This window comes from Dromaius novaehollandiae, chromosome 2 (assembly GCF_036370855.1).
Source record: "Dromaius novaehollandiae isolate bDroNov1 chromosome 2, bDroNov1.hap1, whole genome shotgun sequence".
Lineage (NCBI taxonomy): Eukaryota > Metazoa > Chordata > Aves > Casuariiformes > Dromaiidae > Dromaius > Dromaius novaehollandiae.
In genome coordinates this window covers 119,597,198-119,616,660 of record NC_088099.1, presented here as the reverse complement: position 1 = coordinate 119,616,660, position 19,463 = coordinate 119,597,198, and the positions used below count along the sequence as shown (strand labels likewise).

At 41.9% G+C, this 19,463-nt stretch overlaps 1 protein-coding gene across 2 annotated transcripts in view; it reads right to left on the bottom strand.

Moving 5' to 3' along the window:
* CABLES1 (Cdk5 and Abl enzyme substrate 1) overlaps positions 1–19,463 on the bottom strand; it is a 75,298-nt gene that overhangs the window by 10,436 nt on the left and 45,399 nt on the right. Inside the window, exons 4-7 of one of the 2 annotated variants that reach the window (XM_064507302.1) lie at positions 18,968–19,045; positions 8,455–8,554; positions 6,826–6,982; positions 5,778–5,881 (exon numbers count right to left, since the gene is read on the bottom strand). In XM_064507302.1, coding sequence (XP_064363372.1) covers positions 5,778–5,881; positions 6,826–6,982; positions 8,455–8,554; positions 18,968–19,045 — 439 coding nt within the window. The remainder of the gene's footprint in view (positions 1–5,777; positions 5,882–6,825; positions 6,983–8,454; positions 8,555–18,967; positions 19,046–19,463) is intronic. The other variant, XM_064507303.1, reaches the window with a different exon arrangement.

The following is a 19,463-nucleotide window of genomic DNA, read 5'->3' as shown; positions in this document are numbered from 1 at the left end:
GTTTTATGAAGAGTTTGCAAACATTTCCCTGAAAGGAGCATGGCATGTTTCTATGCCAAACACGTTATTTTCTTATAAATAACGCTGTTCTCTAACAGGCAGGTGCTCTGCACCTCCGAGCAGCCAGACACACACGGAAGGCGCTGGGAACTGCTGGCCAACAGCTCTCACGCACCCATCTCCAATGTTTGTCACTGCTGTCATCCAGAAGGGTCTGTCTTGTTTCTCACAGCTTGTTTGCACAAAACACGTTTCACTTGAGCATTCAGAAATACTCCTTGGGGAGCTCTGTTTGCGTCCTCTGTATACAAAGCTGTATATGTGTATTTTAGCGTGGTGATGGAAGCTGCAAGACAAATGAACGCCTTGATATATGGTAGCAGACGGATGCCCGGCCGGCGTGATGCATCCTGGGGCTGAAGTCTGTACTCTGCACGCTTTTTGCAGGCCTGGCAGTTTTGAACTTGGAGGTTAGCTTGTGTGTTATTCATAAGCATTTTCAAGCAGCTGCTTTCTCATAGGAAAGCTGTATGTATAGTTTCATAAATAGGGGAGGAGGGAGGATGCCTGAAATGACTGGAAAGATGAAATATTGTTGAAAATAAATCCTGCTTTGGCACGCTACCAGTAAAAGAGGATCTAGCTTTGGATGCCTCTATCTCCCTCCTAAGAAGGATGAATAAAATCAGAATAAAATAAGTGAATAAAATTGAAGTTCTATGATAGGGTCTCTTTGGGTGTCCTTACTGTGAATCTGCTCCACACCAAACAGACAGAAGGCTCGCATGTTTAACAGAAACACAACGGTAAGTCACTAACCGCGTAACAGATGAAAAGACGTCCGTGGACTCTCCACTGCTCTGTGCAGCCCTGCCTGGCTACACCAATGTGACTACCTGGGCAGCTGGGAGCTGCCAGCAGCCTAATGCATATGCTTATGTCTGAGGATGCTTATGTACAGGAAATTCTCTTAGGGCAGAGGCTTAAAATAGTGAAGCAAAACGGGAGTGATTCCCCCTTTAAAATTAAAAAAAAGGAAAAGGAAGACTGAAAGATGATGTTTCCATTGTTTAAAAATAATTAACACCCAAGGACCTGCAAGTGAAATATGTAGAATTTCACAAGCAAAGAATCTCAAAACTGCCTCTCCGAATTAAAGTACATGGAAGAATACCAGTTTATTTTATAGAGTTAACGTGCTGAAATCCTTCTCAATTAATACATGTTAGTCACTGTTACAAAATATGTTTACTGGAGTCTCAGCCAGAGATGGCATCAAATGCACCCAGCACAGACTCTCTGCCACCACTGCGATCCTCTGCTCTCCGTGACTCTCGGCCACGAGGTCAGCGGCTGGTAAAGGAGCAACCTGGGGGCGCTTAATTTCCCGCTAGAGAAGCGGCGCGAGGAAGGTGGTGACGGCATCGGAGGGCATCCGCTGCAGCGGAGGACTCCTGACCTCGACGCACCTTGTGAAAGGCCGTAAGGGGGAGCGAGAGACCGAAGGCACCGTACCATCACGCAGGGTTTGTTAGATTAAGTGGCTGGGCAGCGAACACTCCTGGTTTTAAAACCACCCTGCAACACCAGTATTTACTAACGCAGCCTGGCTGCGCTTGATGCTGGCGCTGTGCTTGGCAAATGCAGCCTGCTCTAAGGACACCGCAGACTTTTGCAACATGCTTTTTTGCAAGTGGCGTATAGATGTCAACTTATTTTGACATAATTAAGTGAATACACTGAAATTGTCATGAAGTACCAAAACCAATTTTCAAGTGCATTTCTTGAGCACAGCTGGATGGACAGCGCAGCGATGTTATTACAGAAGAGTCACTCAGTCACAAGATGCTACCGAACTGGGCTTTTTTCCCTTCTCCTGCAAGTTTTGGCAGCACGTACCAGCGAGCTGAACACACTCTGGTATTTTTATGTTACCAACAGAAACAGAACTGCGTGGGTCAGCCTGGTGTGTGCTGCAGAGTGAGTTTTCTCTTTCTGCACAGAACGGGTTTGTTTCTGCTCACACGAGCGTGAGCAGACCAGCGAGACACCGAAGAGCCTGCATGTACACAAGCTGACATGAGAGTCTTGCGAAGAAGCTACTGTCCTGCCTGATAGACGGTGGGAGTTCCTCTCCTAGAGGGATTTAAGAATCCGCAAGAATTCCCATTTTAGCACTATCGGCCAGGAAGACATCTGTTAAGCATGACATGATGTTTCCCTCCCCTCCCTCCAGCATGAATTCTTCTACCTCTTATTGTTTATATTGTGGTAGAGATTGCACTCTCCTACAAAGACAACATAAAGCAAAATAATTTCTCCAGGGTAGACCAGAATTTAAATATGACTAATACAATTAACAGATGCTGTGAGGTTTGTGTTGGAAAATTATTTCAGTTGCCTTTTCAGAATCATCCCCTATCAGGCTGCTTGTATCACTTTCAGAAATGCTGCAGGGAAGTTTACTTTTTAAAGCTAGGAACTTCGCTACAGAAAGAGGCCAAACTGAACGCAACTCTCCTTCCCCACAGCCATCTTCGGGGAGGAGACGCAGTGATCCCTCGCAAACAGCTGAGGACTTGCAGTAAAAAACTTCTGCAAGTCTGGACTAATTCAGCTATGTAAAACTGTCAGAATATAAAGCCAATGCAAGTGATGATAAACTTGGGCTCCACAAGAAAGGAGGAAGCTGCATGTCATGGGCTGGAGTGCTAACTGCACGTATTCCAGAGAAAAACCAAAGAAGGATCAGAAATGTTGTGTGTCTTATACCTCAGGATAAAGCCTGCAGTATTTACTGATGCAGAATTCAGACAGACCTCAGCAGAGTTTTATCAGGGGAAAAACTGTGGCCTGCAAAGCCCAAGTCAGGTTCCCCAGGGTGATGTTTGTGCACTTAATTCTATTCTGCAGTCAGCAGGGCCACGCAGGCTCACTGCAGCTGCGGATCCAGCCTCCCGCAAGTGCAGCACCGTTTGTTCACATTCTTGTCACACACCTTCCCCCCATTAATTGCTCTCCGCATCCATAAGGAAGGGAAAAAAGAAAAAAAAAAAATCTACGAGCTTGCAGCTGCCAAGCACTAATGCGAAATGCCGGCCAAGTAACAAAACTTTAATTACAAACTGCAGCTCTCCACTCACAACAAAATGTTCAGTGCTGACACGAAAGCCACTCTCAGCTGCTCCAGCACTGGTGAGAAGTAATAATTAAAGCTATATTCTGCTCAGGACCCAGATTGGTTTCAATCTGCATAGAGTAGGTCTACAACTCTGCAGTCATTTTGCAGAGGTCTGTTAACACTTAAATGGCTGCGCACACTCAGGGAAAAAAAAAACAGGTTTCTCTCTGACCTCAGGCTGAAATTTGCCTTAATTGCAGCATATGCCAATTTTTATATTTCAGAAAGAAAACGACTTGAAATTGCAGCCTACTATGCTGCTGATGTTCACTGATGTGGACCGCGAGGAGGGAGAACATGAGTTGAAAGGACAAAATCGATGCTAGTAAAGTCTCCTACGTAGCCAATACGGTCTGCTATTAACCAGCTCAATGCATAACCTTGCCTTACTTGCAGCCCAAGTTTCAAAATCCTATTTAAAGCCGTGAGCAATGGGGGCACTGCAACACGACTTTTCTTCCCTCCTCTCATCTAAAGGGAGCATCAGTGCCTAGCGAGATTTCTCAGCAAGGCAGTGAAGGACAAATACCCATTCTCTAGTTTCTTGTAAAGCTGCGTAACTCCTATGATGTTGCATCACAGCTAGACTGCTTCACCCAGGGGCAGGCCAAGTCCTTGAACCCTGGACAAGAGAGCTCTTGGCACGGGCCAGTTATTCCCATCAACGAAAGAAACACAGCGCTTCACTTCCTTGAGCCCTTTCTGAGATGAGGGCCTTCAGAGAGAGAGCACACAGCGCTGCTGGCCCTAGAGCAGCGCTGAAGCAGCGATGGCTGGAAGTCCAACCCAGGCAAGTATGAAATAAGGCATTTTTCCAGACACAACAGTAGTTTACCTAGAGAAAATGAAAAAGCGGGAAGACCTCTCTCAATGCCTTTCTGGAAGATATATTCTAGACAAACAATGACGTTGATTTTAATAATTACTCTTCAAGTCCATTTTCCCCCTTGAAAATCGCTAGTCCTATCTCTACCACAGTGGAAACCCTGAGCCAGCTCCTTACTACAATGGAAGTCCAAATGCTGGCCTCAAAATACCATAGTTAACTGAAGCTGGCCAAAGCAGGTAAAAGAAGGGCATCAAACTCCTGCTCCTGGGAGGAGATCTCCCCTGCAGAAAGCTGTCCTGTCTACCTTATTTTGGCTTTCCCCACTGTGTCCACCTCAATGCCAACTTGAAAAGAGATTGAGGACTTCAGGTGATCTTAGAGGACTCAGATTTGCAGTCTGAGGAAGGCTGGAAACACAATGACAACTGCTAAAACTGTGTTCACTTTGGAGGCCAGTTAAGTTTAACAACTTTTTTTTGTTCGAAGTAAGACAGTTCCATGTCCATAGCAATAACCATATCAAAAGCTAACATACATTCTCCCCGCCAGATGTATTTGCTATAAAGGGCAGGCATTTTGTGGGTTGTCAGCCAAAAATAACCTGCCAAAAAGTAAAACTGGCTGAAAGTAAGCAGAAGGGATTGTCAATTTGTCACTTGAACATTTAACCCCCATGTAGCCACAGAGCTCTGTGAAGACTTTCTGTGCAACACACACAAAATTCCTGCCAGCAAGATGAATGTGACTCCACATGAAGCACATAAAATATATTTTTTTGAAGAAGGATCACTCAAGAATACTATTATCAAATAAAGACCAGGGTGGGGAGCAGAAGAGACCCTACAAGCACTGTATCTTTACATATATCAGTAGTTTCTTAACTAGTATCTTCCTGGCCTGTTCCAACTTATAAGAAGCCATGAATAACATTTTGGACCATTTATTTTATCAGTACTTCAAATCCTGTCCTATTTGTATATAGATAAAAGTATTAAGTCATCATTTTGAAAAAAGAATCAGCTTTTCCCCAAGTACCTTACCACTACTTCACATGTATAATTCAGATAGATGTGTGCTAACATGCTTGCGATTGTACTACAGCTTGCAACATTTCTGTCAGAAAAGTACGCTGAATTCTGAAGACTTGGTGCAATGAAAGAAAGTCTGTAGACTCCTCACCACACAAAACATTGAGTTAGATCACAGATAAAGGCACAGTCCTGAGTCTGTACTGTACAGTTATGAGCACTGGATATAGTGAAAAATATATATGCTTTGCCAGTAATTGCTGCAATTAAAGGACAGACTGTCCCATGGTGAAGTAAATATTCGGGAAACAAAGACTCTACTAGACATTGAAGTTCTGTTCTGATGCATGAATGCTAAGCATCAAAACACAATGCAATTTCAGGACTTTAGAAAAACCCTGATGGGTATCCTCCCATTTTGTAAGAGATGCCAATTAGAGGAAGTAAAATTTTTCCTCTGAAGGAAAGAGAAAGAATGCATTGTTCGAACAAGCCTTTCACCTAAAACATTTATGAAATAGAGCAGTAATGAAAGCATTTACTTTTGTAATACCTCCATGAGTTTGTTTTTACATGTCCCAGTAAGTAACTGTCATTTAGAACAAAGCATTCCAAACAGCTTTATTAGTAGATTTAAAAAAAAAGTAATCTTCTTAAAACAGGGCCAAATGCAACTCAACAGTCTAAATATTGTTAGCAAAATTAATCTATGGTACACCTAGGTTTGCGTATCACTTACCATATATGAAGGGAATATTAAAACCCGCTTATGTTTGCCACATGGCCATTGGGGATCATCTAGAAGATTTGGGTCATATTCAACATAGTCCCCCAGGTCACTACCTATAAAACAATTGTATATATAAGAAAGGAATTAATTGCATCAAGAAATCTCTACATTAACATAAATGGCAAAAAAGTTCACAGATAATGCACAAAATGATCTTCATGCAGGATTTTTGAAAGCATCTAAAGATTTTGAATATCCCAACTCTAACTCTTTCGACAATAATATAATTTGCAAAGATATAGAGAAACTAGAGCTTATGAATTATCTGGTAACTGTGAACTTGGAGCTTAGAGAACTGCAAAACTGTATACCTAGAAAACTGCAAAATTATACATAACTCCATAATTAAGCCACAGGCTATAAGACTGCCAAATTAATGTGATTCCATATACCCTGCCATGTCCAGATGAGAGGAAAGCAAGTGGGAAAGTATTTCTGACTTTTAATTCTAGCAACAAGTTTTCATCTGTTTATGCAAATGCTTTCACTTATTTCAATTAACATGCCAAAATATCCTAAGCATATAGGGCTTCGGCTAATGTTTTGTGTCCAGTTCTGTAAACACAGCTCTTCCCACTCTCATAAAGGTCACAAGTATGATTTACACTTTCGGCTTATGACTGCCATGTTGCCGCTGTGCATTTTCCACAGCAAACCAAGGCAATGATGAGCCATACGCTGGAGAACAGACACCGCCAGTTACACAAGGAGGCACGCCGGCCACCATCAGGGGCTGCCAAGATGACAACGCACCAGCAATCTCGTTTACTTAACTTTCCATGAGCCGTAAGCCAACTTGGCTAAACAAGCAAGGAAGATGAGTGCAAAAGGCACTCCAAGATTTGTATGACGTATGACATCAGCTAGAGACTATATTCTGTTTAATTTAAGCAAAAAAGGGGTTAAAATGCAGCGTAGCTCCACCAAAAATCCTTCCCAATAATTGCCTATCCCAAGGGTATGCAAGGATATTAAAACAAGCTGCTTAATAAGTTACCTGCATCAATGCTCCCTTGGGTGCTGTTAGCTCTTGCCAAAGAAAGGCTACGATGGCTTGCATTGCGAAACTGGGAGAAGGACGAGGTGGAGTCTATGGTGTTCCTCCGCGCTCCCAGAGCATTTGTTGGAAATAAGAACTGCGTATAAGAAACAGTCTAAAAGGAAATTCAAAATGGACAGACAGTTACTCTCAGCCCAGCTCAGCCCCAACAGGATTCACTTGGTGCATCCCAGTTTGAAGCAAGGGAAGCCAAATCAGTGAAGGATTTTTTAGATTTGATAGTTAGGCACAGATGAACATCAGTCTCCTATGTTTGCTGCAGTGTAGTTGGTTCATCCATGCACAAAAGCTTTTGCAAATGCATCCATATCTTAAACGAAATAAAACAGCACACACATGCAAACTCTAATATATGGGATTTACAAAATCCTACTCAAGGAGCACACTTAAAAATATTCCAATTTGGTCATTTGTTTCACTGGACTTTCTCTGTAGCAGATTTCAGATTTCACTCCCCTATATACATCACTCAGCACAGATCAGCCAAAGGCAAATCAGCTTCAACACTACTTGAACTTGAGCACTTCCTCTGGTATTTTTCTCCTTTAGGACTTTGTCTGACAAAGTCTTTTTGGCGTCATATGCGAGGTACTAGTCTACAGCAAGGGCTGCTGGAGATCATCTGCTACCTACCAATGCAGACTAGGTTTGAATGAATAACTTCTGACAAAAGTATGTTTAAAGGATGTACCAATTTTCTACTTGTGCACTTGGACAAAAGTAGATTATGCCTTGCTTCTTATACATTTATTTTCCAAAAATATCCCAATATTGAAGGAAAAAATGAGTCTCAGACCCTAGACTGATTTATGAGCAGGTCAGAACAGGCAGCAAATAAAAGAGCTTTAGCTTATATTAGGCAGATTGTCCTCAAAGATTTACAGCCTGAGGTCTGGCCTGTCACTTGGTTAGGTGAGCATGCAATTGACCTGGGGCCTTAAAACAAATACATGACAGGAGATTGGATGAACGAACTGTAAAAAACAAATCAGGGTTTCAGCCAAAAGGTTTTCATTTATGAATAAAATTGTTTCTTTTCTATATATTTGCTTAAAATGAATCACTTTCCCTGAAGATTCATAATTACTTTTTCTATTCAAATGAGTACACTCACAGATTTTGAAATACTCATCAGGTTTATACTAGTGTGTTCCTGCTCTTTTGGACAAATACACTGTTAAGTAAAATTTATTTTATTAAATAAAATTGAAATCAAACAAAATTACACTTTAAACTATTACCAGAAATTATTTTCAAGTTGCTGTCAATATGCTCTGCAGTGATACGCTAGAGCCAGGGGAATGCTGTGTGGTTCAGTAATGCTTTACAGACTCAGATGTTGTCAGAGGCGGATTTCTTCAAGGAAACAGAGTGGTTTGCATTGACAGCTTGGATAGTCCTCTGGCACTTCTGCCAACTTTACTTACAGTTTTTACATATTGTGCTTTAACTATTGTTTTGCGCTACACATTATAATTTATTTTCATATTTTTATCTGTCACTAGTTACATCGTGTTTTTTCCTTATTACATAAAATCTGCAGACGAGGAACTGAAGCATTCCCACCTTCCCATCTGCTCCCAGCTCCACACCTTCAAGACCAATTATTTCTTTCAGACACACTCCTGCAGAATGGCATTGACGTCCACCGTCCAACTTTACATCCCTGGCGAACAAAAACGAGAGGTCAGTACCCTTTTCTTATGAGAAGAAACACCTCTTAATACACATGCCTTAATTACCTTCCACCACGCAAAGCTAAAATAAGGTAACAGCAATAATCCAAACATATCAATGCGAAGTACCGACCAGACAACTTTTCCTACAGGCAGTGTTATGCAGTTTGAAATACTTCACAGTTGTAAGTTATACAAAACTCCCACCTTTTGCCAGGTTGCACCTCATCTTCAACTCATGGTGCAAAGATCAGTTCTTAATAATCGGGTGCATCGGACAGAATTTGGAAGTAGGAGGGAACTGGGAATTATATAAACTTCAGGTAAGACCCAGTGACTTAGCTTAAATACTTTAAATCTATCTATCCAATAAACCTACCCTTCTAGAGTAAATATCTATGTTTCCCTACATTGCTGGTACAGAGAAATAGCTGCCTTGGAAAGCTGCTGGCGGGAATTCCTGCTCGTCTTAGCACAGAAGGGTGTTTCAAGCCGAGTGAAGAGGCTCTCTCCTCCTTGAGGCCATCAAGAGGAATCCAGCTTCCTTCTATCACCTCTGGACAGAAACTTGGGCATTCATTTTCAGAGGACTGATCCCTTTGGCATTTTACACTTAAAGTTAAATGACATGCCTAGGAGAATCAGACCGTAGCCCATGCTTCAGCCTCATGATCGAGATGACAGTGAAGATAAAAAAGGCTATAAGTGAATTTATGCTCCACAAACGATGACTCCGTACAGCTCTGGAAAATGTATCTTGTGATATTTTGCTGGCTGATTTCCACTTAGGTCCAAGGGCGTGCTTAAACTCTGTGTCTGCAATTTAAATTAAGCATAGACTTAATCATCTCTAGTTGAATATGGTTTGGTTTAGCCTCATTCCAGTATGATTTCTAGGTGTGTGTGATCCAACTGATTTCAGTGGGAACAACAACTTCAATTTGCTCAGATTACTGAAGTTAAAAATGTGCTCAATTGCTTCACTGGATCACGACCTGCAAATTTTTAGCTAAAGTCCCCTCACTGTTGTCATGTGAGAGATGCTGACACTAAACCCTAGACAGAAGTCCTGCAGACTCTTCCCTTGATTGCTGGATTGGGCTGTTTCATATTTTCTCTTTGCATATCCCATTTCCCTTTCTTCAGTTTGCTACTTGTCATTTGTTTTACTTCCCTGAAAAATGGAAATAAAGGAGTTCCCAAGAAACCACATATCTTGCTTCTAAAAAGAAAAATCCAACACATCTATCTAAAACATATTCCTGTGACAAAGGAAAACATTGTATCAAGTATTTAATCCAAACAAAGCCCTCTTAATCTCTTGGCTGGGATTCACTTAGCACATTATCATTCTGCTTCCTGATACCGTATTACTGAGAGGTTGGAAAAATAATTATGTAAAAACAATCATCTACCAGAAGCATCAGGTTAGCCTCTCCGTTCCTGTGCAGAACATGCTTAAAGTAATTATTTCTCATAGCGAAAAATACTAATCATTTCAGTAGGTCTTAACGAAGAAACAAAACATACAACTTGAAAAAGCCCCCAAACCCAAAAATCAAAACAAAAATCTGAATTATCTGAAATAATATCAGAATAGTTTAGCTTCCTTCCTCTCAAAATCCTACAGATACAGATTAAGAAATAATGCCATTATGCCTATGAAAACAAGTCAGGAAGAAGACTCTCCATGCAGTTAATGGACAAGGAGAGGGAACTCTGTTAACACCTCAAAGGCAACGCAGGCACCCTGCGAGGAGTCAGCACAGCAGCTTTTCAGGAGAGAGCGGCTCTGGGGACTTCAAAGAAATGCGCTCTTTGGGAGCAGAGACCAGGGTCTGCCGGCAAGTGCAAGCCTGCACTGGAAGGAGTCCTCAACATTAGCTAAGATCGCTGGAGAACAGTGCCTCAGATTTTCCTGTCTTTCTGATGTTTCTGAAAGACGCCCCTACCTCCAGGGTCCCGAAAACGCTCAGCCTAAGTGTTTTGCAAGGGCTGCTTAGTTTTCCCCTCCTTTGCACATCCTATATTTGTAGGCAGTACATGATTGCTCGGATTGTAAAACAGAGTAATGAAGTATTACTGTTTGGAAAGAAACTTGTCCTCAAAGCAGAGAGAATTTAACTCACTTTCTTGAGGAAAAGCAGTACAGAACAGTGTGCTGTTTCTCATCGCTGTATAAATGAGAACAATCACGCTAGTTTATACAGATCCTCCTCTCACCAGTAGAAGATCTTGGCAAACATATAACATGCAATTCCTAAGCTACTTCACTTCACTGTTTTTGTGTTGCCTATTACTAAGACCAACAGCAAGTCAAGCTATTGCACAGGGCAAACCTTGATTTTTCCCCCTCTCCTATTACAGACAAGTTCATGAATTTTGCCTCAGCAAAGCTGTTTTTGGATATCTGCTGACCGAGCCAGCTAAATAAAATAATAATAATAATAAACACTTTTTGGAATGTAAACTAAGTCAGGCTATAGCTGCTCTTGCAGGGAACTGTCATTAAGGGCAAACTAAAATGAGCATCCCACGGGTGTTTGGGGAGCTCCCCGCCTGGGAGAGCAAGCCCAGGGGCTGCAATCCTGCTGCCGCAGGAACCTCAAAACAGCCGCTTCCTCATGCAACTCCGGAGACCCCAAAAGGCTTCTTAGAGCCAACTAGGCAAGAGTGGGGGTACGCCTCTGCTCCGCTATCTGCAAAATGGGTAAGTCGCGGCTGGGAAGCAGTCGGGATGGTTGTTGGGGTACAGCCAGCGCAGAAAGGGCTGGCTACGCTGCAGCGCAGACCACTGCCGCCAAGCTCTCCAAGACTCAGCCCCTACGTGGCGCCACGGTCAACGGGCCCCATGCAGGAGGGACCATATGGAGGACAGGCACCTCAAAAGAAGTTGCACTCTATGTTTAAGTTATTCAGATTACCTACAGCACTGAGGAGCCATGTAAGGTGTTTAAAAACACAGAATAGAAAAGATAGTCCTTGCCAAAGAGGCCTTTACGCGGAAGAAAATTTACTTCTTTTCCTCGTTTTTCATTTTCCTGGGCTTTATTTTCCAAAGCAGGTTTTTTTTTTAAAAACAAAAATTTCAAGGGATTTGAGCAGACGCCAAAAAGTTAAAATAAATCATAGGAACTTAACTTTGCAACCTTCGCTGTATTTGAGCAGGGAAAGCTTAAGGAAACAGCAAGATGAGGATGACATTTCCTTAGGAGACAAAAAGATAGAACCCATTTTCCTACCAAGTTCAGGGAGTTACCTTGGTTTACACGCATGCCAGACTCTAAATAGTCTATTCGCACATCTCATTTCCAAAAAGCGTGTTGCTGAGAGGTGTTATAAAACACACTCAAAACTAAGCATATCATTTTGGTTATCTGAGACTGAAGAAAACAAAAAAGAAGAAAGTTTCTCCCCCTGATACATTTCAGAGTTTTTCTGGAACAGTACTGCATAACCTGTGAATGCAAATTTATTGTTGAATGATGACCATTTTTCCTGAATTTTGCCTTACCTGGAGTATTGAATACACAAAAATAAAAACAGGAAATCTCACCGTGTGCATTTTATTAGTCGAGCATGGATTAACAGAATATAAATTGGATATTATTAGCTTTGGAAGTGTAACATTTCTTTAATGAATCAAACGTATGCTTTGACATGAGCTATAGAGCCCCATGCAAGACTCCTGCTGGGCACTTGCTCTTTGAATGACAGCAACAGTTGAACACTTTAACCTGTGAATAATTTAGGAGTCAATTAAATATTAAATGGATTTCTAGATACATAAAAAACCCCTTCTACTTACTGCAAAAGGAATCTGATAATTGTTATTTAGAGATGTGCTCTTTTGTGTCTGTATTTTATGCTTAGTGATTCCTAACTATTAAGATTTACTCCAAAAGCAAAGGCAGTTCTTGAGACATCAAGAGAAAATTCTGTTCTTGTTCTTCGCTGTAAATAATTTCTACTCACTGTCGCTGTTTATAGGGACAAGGAAAATGACAGCTTTGGCACGGACGTGCTGCCAGCCAGTCCAACAGCGTTTCTGCCACTGGCAACACTGATTAAGGCTGCCTGCTTTAATTGATCTTCGTTTTCAGATCCTAATTGCCACTAGGATTCCTAGAACAACAACTCTATCTGCAATTTACAGGGAAAGGAGTGGAGAAACTGGCAGAAAGACTCCTCTAATGGGCCAGTATCCTTTTTTTTCCCTCTATTCAGGTGTCAAAATGTCAGCTCCTGTCTTGATGTTTTGCCCAACAGGGAGAAAAAAGCTCAAAATTTAAACCTATTACCTTTTTGGGATTCATAAACCTCACAAAAAAAAGAGCAATGGTGGCTTTATAAAATTCATACATGAGATTATTTAGTTTGAAATGCCTTGTTGTATGGGAACAATCCAGATTTATCTATCTTTCTGTAAAGCGAGTATGCACTTGTTAATGTTTTTTGTTCTGTTTGGGAGAGAGGAGGGTACTGGGTAGAAGCAAGGAATGTGGGCAATGGTAAAGAAAAGCAGGGACATTTCAGTCTCCCTGTTACATGCTAAAAATAGATAGTTATTCTTCCCAAAGTCTATGGAATGATAAATGCTCAGGAAATGTGCCTGAGATCGATGACTTAATCAAAATTGCCTCGCATACAGAAATCTGTCAGGGAAGAACAATAATTAGGAACTTGGTAACAAGTCTGATGGACATAACAGCATCCTGCTTTGCTGTGTGCTTATTTCTGCTATACAAAGGACAATTTTGATGCTCTCATTTCTCCTTTAAATGTTTCCCCTGTTTTCGACATTCACCGTAATGCCTGTTACCTGACCTGCCAAACTAACTGGCCACGTGCGGGACAAACTCACCTATTTGTTTCTTCATGCCTCATTGTGCACAACACCGAAGATGAACAAAGACTGCCTCCAAATGCAGCAATGGCAGCCTACGCCAGTGCCTGGCCTACTGATTCACTAAGCATTGCGGCTACGTGTTATCTGGGATGACAGTATTGAAAATGTCATCTTCTCTGCCTGACTGAACTCACTGGTGCTCCCACCAAGCACTTCAATGGACAAAGTTTATTTCACTGATGATTTAGCTGTAAAAACTGGAACAAATTCGTTTGCAGTATTTTGGAGAACACCACAAATTCTTTTTATCTAACTGCTTAATGCTTTACTTCAGAAGAACGATCGATTTCCCATGCTTCAATCCATTCAATTACCTGCATTATTTCCTTCAACTAATGGCAAGTTTAGCCAGATAAATTCCTATATTCATGTCAGTGAGCAGTACTCAGCAGCTACACTTACTGCAGGCAAGTTTCTAACCTCTTAATGAATTCAATACCATGAAGAATAAAACATAACGTGAGCTGGCCAGTTTTATAAGGACATGCACTATTCGATGCTCTAGATTATCCTATATTTTCACACATTGCCTCCAGCCTCAGTGATACTCATCCACTTCTGCTCCTGTAACTGACAGTTGAATCTAAAACTAGCTGCGTTTCAGTGTCAAATCTGTGTGACACCACCAGCTCTGCTCCTTCCTCTGGTCTTTTAGATTAATCTCCTTTACAGAACCTTGGAAGCTCTTAACAGTTTCACAGAACATCAAAAAATAATATAAAATCATAATAATTACTATTTCAATCTGTGAATGAAAATAAATGCTTAATTTTTGTTATTAATAAAAAACAAACCTAAAAAAAACCCTTTTCAAAAACATGTTGTTAAATTAAGAAGCATAACAATGTCTGCCAAAGAAAAAAAATTAACACAACAGAGCTATACAAACAACAAACTTCCCTACCTTTTTTCCTGGGGGAAAAGACAATGTGATAACCTTTTCCTCCCTTTTAACACTGCTAAAAATGGCAGACCTACATTATCATTTCCTTCTTAGAAAACTTTTAGGCACCTTAAAATACTAATGAAAACTAGATTATTCTTGGTTTTATACATGCACATGCAGGAGCATTGTGCAGGCTATCGTGTCCTGCGGGCCACACGGGGCTACTTAACCAGTACCTGCAGTTAGGCTTGCCAGCGCTGTGCTGTCTCCTTGGGAGCTCAAGCAGAAATGGTGCCTAAAACAACTGAATTTCCATGCCAAGTGCATATAGGCAGTGGAGAATAGGCCAGAAGCCTCTTACAATATATTATTGGGGAAATACAGCTCCACTTTTATTAGGTTACACTTGAAAATGGCTAATATCCCCTATGCCTGTTTGTTCCCCAACACCTGTTTCCAAGGGCTTAAATCCAGTCCACCTCATGTCAATCTCCAACTAAATAATTCCTTTAAATCCTGTTTCACCCATCCAAAAATGGCTTGGCTTGAGTGGGCTGCCCCAGCACGGATCCCTTTTGAGGGAGGTCAGCACATATGCACGCGGGTGTGTGGTGGGGTGGCTCTTTGCCAGAGACCTGGGGCATGTCCCACCACCCTGGAAGAGAAACAGCTCCAAGGCTCAGCTCCATTTACTGCCAGCTTCACCCACCACAACCCACCCTTTGGCAAGGAGGTGTGCGCCACAGCGACTCAGGAGAGATGCAAGGTGCACCTCTGATTGATAACAGTAATTACCATCCTTGCTCTGCCAATCCGCAGAACTAGACAGGAATTACTTCTCATCTGCTGCTAGGAAGAATAAAGCGGATGCTGAACCAGAAATCCAGTTCCGACACCCGTTGCAAAGTAGCTCTTCTAGCCCTTGGAGGACTATATTTATATAATAAAGAGGAACTCAAAAGAATAGCATTAGCATAATGTTATACATGATGCTTATAATTTGTAAGCTTTATGAAAGAATACTGCAGTGTCAACATGCATATATAACATAATATCAGAGAATGGTGAGAAAGGAGTGGAAAAACAATTTTTATAAAGCACAAGCATCTCTCCACCATGGTAAAAAAAAGTGAAGCAGTCATGGCTGCATTCCCTGTTGCATGTTTCATTTGTAAATGTTACTGCGAAATCTCTGTGTTGTCACAGTATGAATGTTTTACAGGTGAGTAAGATTTTGTTCAGTGGAAAAATCCAGATCATGAATACCCTGTAGCCACTGAGAACATTTCTAGTAAATTAAGAGTTAACAATTGCCCAACTGATTCTGCAGTACCACCAGCCCATGACAGCCCTTGAATTGCCTGAGCGCTAAACTGCATCACACAATGACTATATATTTCATTTAAACACAACCAAAGCCATAGATCCCAAGCAGTTTGCCAATATGATCGGTGTAGCTGGATCCTGTAGGTGCTAGAGGTGACGCTGCAGTATAGTCTTCCTTACATTGCTTTCACCTGGACACCTGCTGGTGTCCTAGGTGTGGGGGGAAAAGGAAGCTCTGGTCCTGCCCATTACCCTACTCTTGGCCACAGACAGGGGAAGCTGCACCTGCTGTCATGCCATCAGCAAAGACGTAGGCAATCTTAACGTACCCAGTCCTGGAGAGCAGAAATTTTGGCTCAGATCCACATAAGCACCCTCCTTGCAGTGATTTCAGCCAGAGATAATGCATCACAAAACCTTTGTGAATCTAGATTTTAATTCTCCCCTTCTCCTTTGCACACAAGTGTTATAAGCTAAAATGTTAGGTTTCCATCAGGCATAAAGTCAGGACAAAATTGTGAGGACAAAAAATTCTAGTGACTATTTCTGTTCATGACTTTTTTCTCCCAGGATACTACTGTTTGGTTTAACTTTTCACTTCTCTTCAGCAAAACAGAGAGAACTAGAGAAAATAATTTCCCTGGTGCATGGTCTCCTTCTTAGTCCCAGCATGGACAACCAGGCAGGCCTCTGAAACACCAGGTAACAAAAACTATCATTTGTCACCCCCAGCTTCAGCACTGCTCTGGAGTAGGTTTCCCCTCAAAATGCTTCTATGTGCCACTATGGTGACCCTGTAGCTGCCCACCTGCAAGCTGCAAGGAGGGGGACAGGGGAAAGATAGGCCAAGGGATAACTCAGATTTCATCCTCTCATACCTCAACAGCTCTTCTCTCCACAACACCCAGATACACATTTACATGTGTACAACCATGTAATAACACAGTTTGGGGAGGATTCTTGCTATTATGGCTTGAACTCAGCATAGGAGCTGGGTGGGAAAGGGCCACAGCCTTGAGTATGGGTCTTGAACGCAGTTATTAAGTGGGTGATGCTGCTCCATCAACACTGGCCAAGCAGGCAGGGCTTCGCTGCGCTTGCAGGAATGGCTTTTCAGACACGTTTTAGAAATGGATCTGCTAGCACAGTTTAGCTGCCAGCACTGATACAGTAGAGCTCTTTTGTGCTGTCTACAATGTAATGGGGACTGGCAGCCACCCCAAAACACAGCTGTGCTTGGAGGTTTCCTTGCTGGCCACAGAGTCTGCGAGTCCGAGCAGAAGTGGAGAAGCAGCACTAGCTCTGCTGCATGCTCCTGTCTCACCAAGTATTTCTCCGCTGCATGCACAAACAGCCCCCTTCCTCTGTTTTGATTGTGGACATGGACAAAGTTCTCTGGCCAATTTGTTTCTTTCTCTAAAATGTTCAGAAACGTTCATAGAACGTAAATGAGTCAGGACATCCTCCCCGCAGACAGATGAATGAGAAACGCAGGGATTAACAGAAAGAGTTAAAGGATGCTGTCATTACAGGATTTCAAAAGCGTCTCTGCCCCCTCCTGCTGCACATCCAAAGTGTGTAACGAAGTAAGCAAACGCTGTGCAGCCTGAACAGAGTGACTACAGTTTGTGCTATACTGCCTCAACTGTTCTTTGCACCAGCTATTCCTGGAAGGAGATGCCATTTAACTGTTTCTCTCTTCCTCTGATGCTCTAGAAGAAAGACAGAGGGCATTTTTTAAATCTTGGCTTTTTAACAAAGGGAACTGGGCTGGATTGTTGTGTACTGGCACTTGCTACCTTCTCATCCCATGCCCTTCTTGCGATGCAAGCACGGTACAAGACATTACATGTTGAAATAATATTTAGGTTTGCAGCTGGGCTCATTACTGCTGTAATTTAGAAGATATAACCAGTCATCAGCCTTTCAGAATACATTCAATTTTCAATAAAGTGGCAATTTCCAGAGGGCAGTGACCATAAATGAATGACAATGCACCAAAGAAGAAAGAACAAAGCTGACAGTCTGTCAAGAATTTGCCTGATGTGTCCTCCCTGTTTAATTAAGGGAAAAATTTTACTGTAGGAGATGGGCGAGCAAGTCAACTTTCCCATGAGATACCTCCTTCCTTTGTACATTAAAAATAATCTCTCTTTGCTTTGAATTACTGATGCATGAGCAGCTTGTGGCAAATAATTCTCCAGAATTAAATAAATGGCTGAAAACAGTGAGCCAAATTCATCCTTTACCCGCTGGATCAGTTTGCCTCGAGATGATTCGCAGGTCTTATTCAAACCCACCCCATTCTACCGGCTGAATATTTCCCCCAAATTTTGCAAACACAGCTGTCTCCTGACTCTATTTTGCTGCCTTTCCCTGCAGGCGCTGAGCCAACATCAACCAAAGACAACTTGCAGCTCCTTGGCGAGTGGACAAGCTCGTGGGCAGCCAAGGTGGCCACCGACTGCTCTACTCCAGTGGCCCTGGGCTGCGGCAGCACTGCCTTTCCTTGCTTCGTCCTGCGCCTGCAGCAAGTCGGGCCCCGAGACGACACTTCCTAGCCGAATGTCTTTCATTTCTGCAGTGCCGCTGTGACAGCAGAAGCTTTCCCAGTCTTTGGAAAACTGCTTCAATGCAAATAAACCCCTCTGCCAGAGGTCCAGCGCCTCAGCACTTTGGGTGACACAAGGCAGCACAGCTCCGTGAGAGATGCTTACACCAACTAAGACTCTGCATGGCATTATTTCCAAAGTAATCTGTCAGCATTGAAAACCCTGTTTTCAGTAACTCAGTGATCTGAGCAATTGCTAAAAGTACAATAGAAGTTATATAAATACCTATAAATAAAGTACAATAAAAAGGTATTATGTTTAGGTTCAACCATTTCTCTATAATAATGAAAAAACAGATACACTACCACTGTCACTGCAGGAGATCAGAAAGCTAAGACTGTTTATAAAAGTTATGCGGTCTAGAATACTTGCTTCGTCAAAAATGAATGAAGTCAAAAGAAACAATAAAAACAGTTCATTTTTCAAGAGCATTCATGGGGGAGGTTCTCCTATTTAATAATCAAAGATACAAGAACACAAATGAATAAACTGGGGACTCAGAACTGTGGTTTTAACCTAGTAATGTCCCACAAGGCAAATATTTCTGAGTGCATTTATCTTTTCTCGTAGCAGATATTTAAAAGCATTAGCCTCTGTCATACTGTTGTCCATAGTCAGTTCTATATGCATACCCAGAAAGACTACGTAGCGTGTGTATAAATATACATACCCGACTTGGGTACAGTCTCGATATGGCAGCACTGAAAATATGCTACAGAAGGATCTTCTGCTGCTGATAAGGACTATTCTAAAATATAAAAGAAGATAAAAAAAATCAAAGACTAAAATTTAAAAATCTCACCACAATATGCAAAGCAACGGATGTTATCATTGAGGAATTTATAATCAAAAACTTCTACCATTGACAATTTCTCTCTCCTCTTTTTAGCTTTCTAAGAACAATATATTGAATACATTTTACTTGTAATCCAGACTGGATGCTTTTCTAAAAGTCCTAGTGAAAGAGAATCCATCAGGAGTGCCAAACAGTTGTTCTGATAGCTGACCACTACGCCTGAAACAAAACAAAGAAAATCCAGCAGCAACCCAGCTGATCCATCCCAACAACCGGCTGCAATACGCACCACAGCTGTGTGGCTGACACTGAGTCTGCATTTATTGGACTCCAAATGCCAGCTACTCATCATGACCTTTCTCTGCTAAAC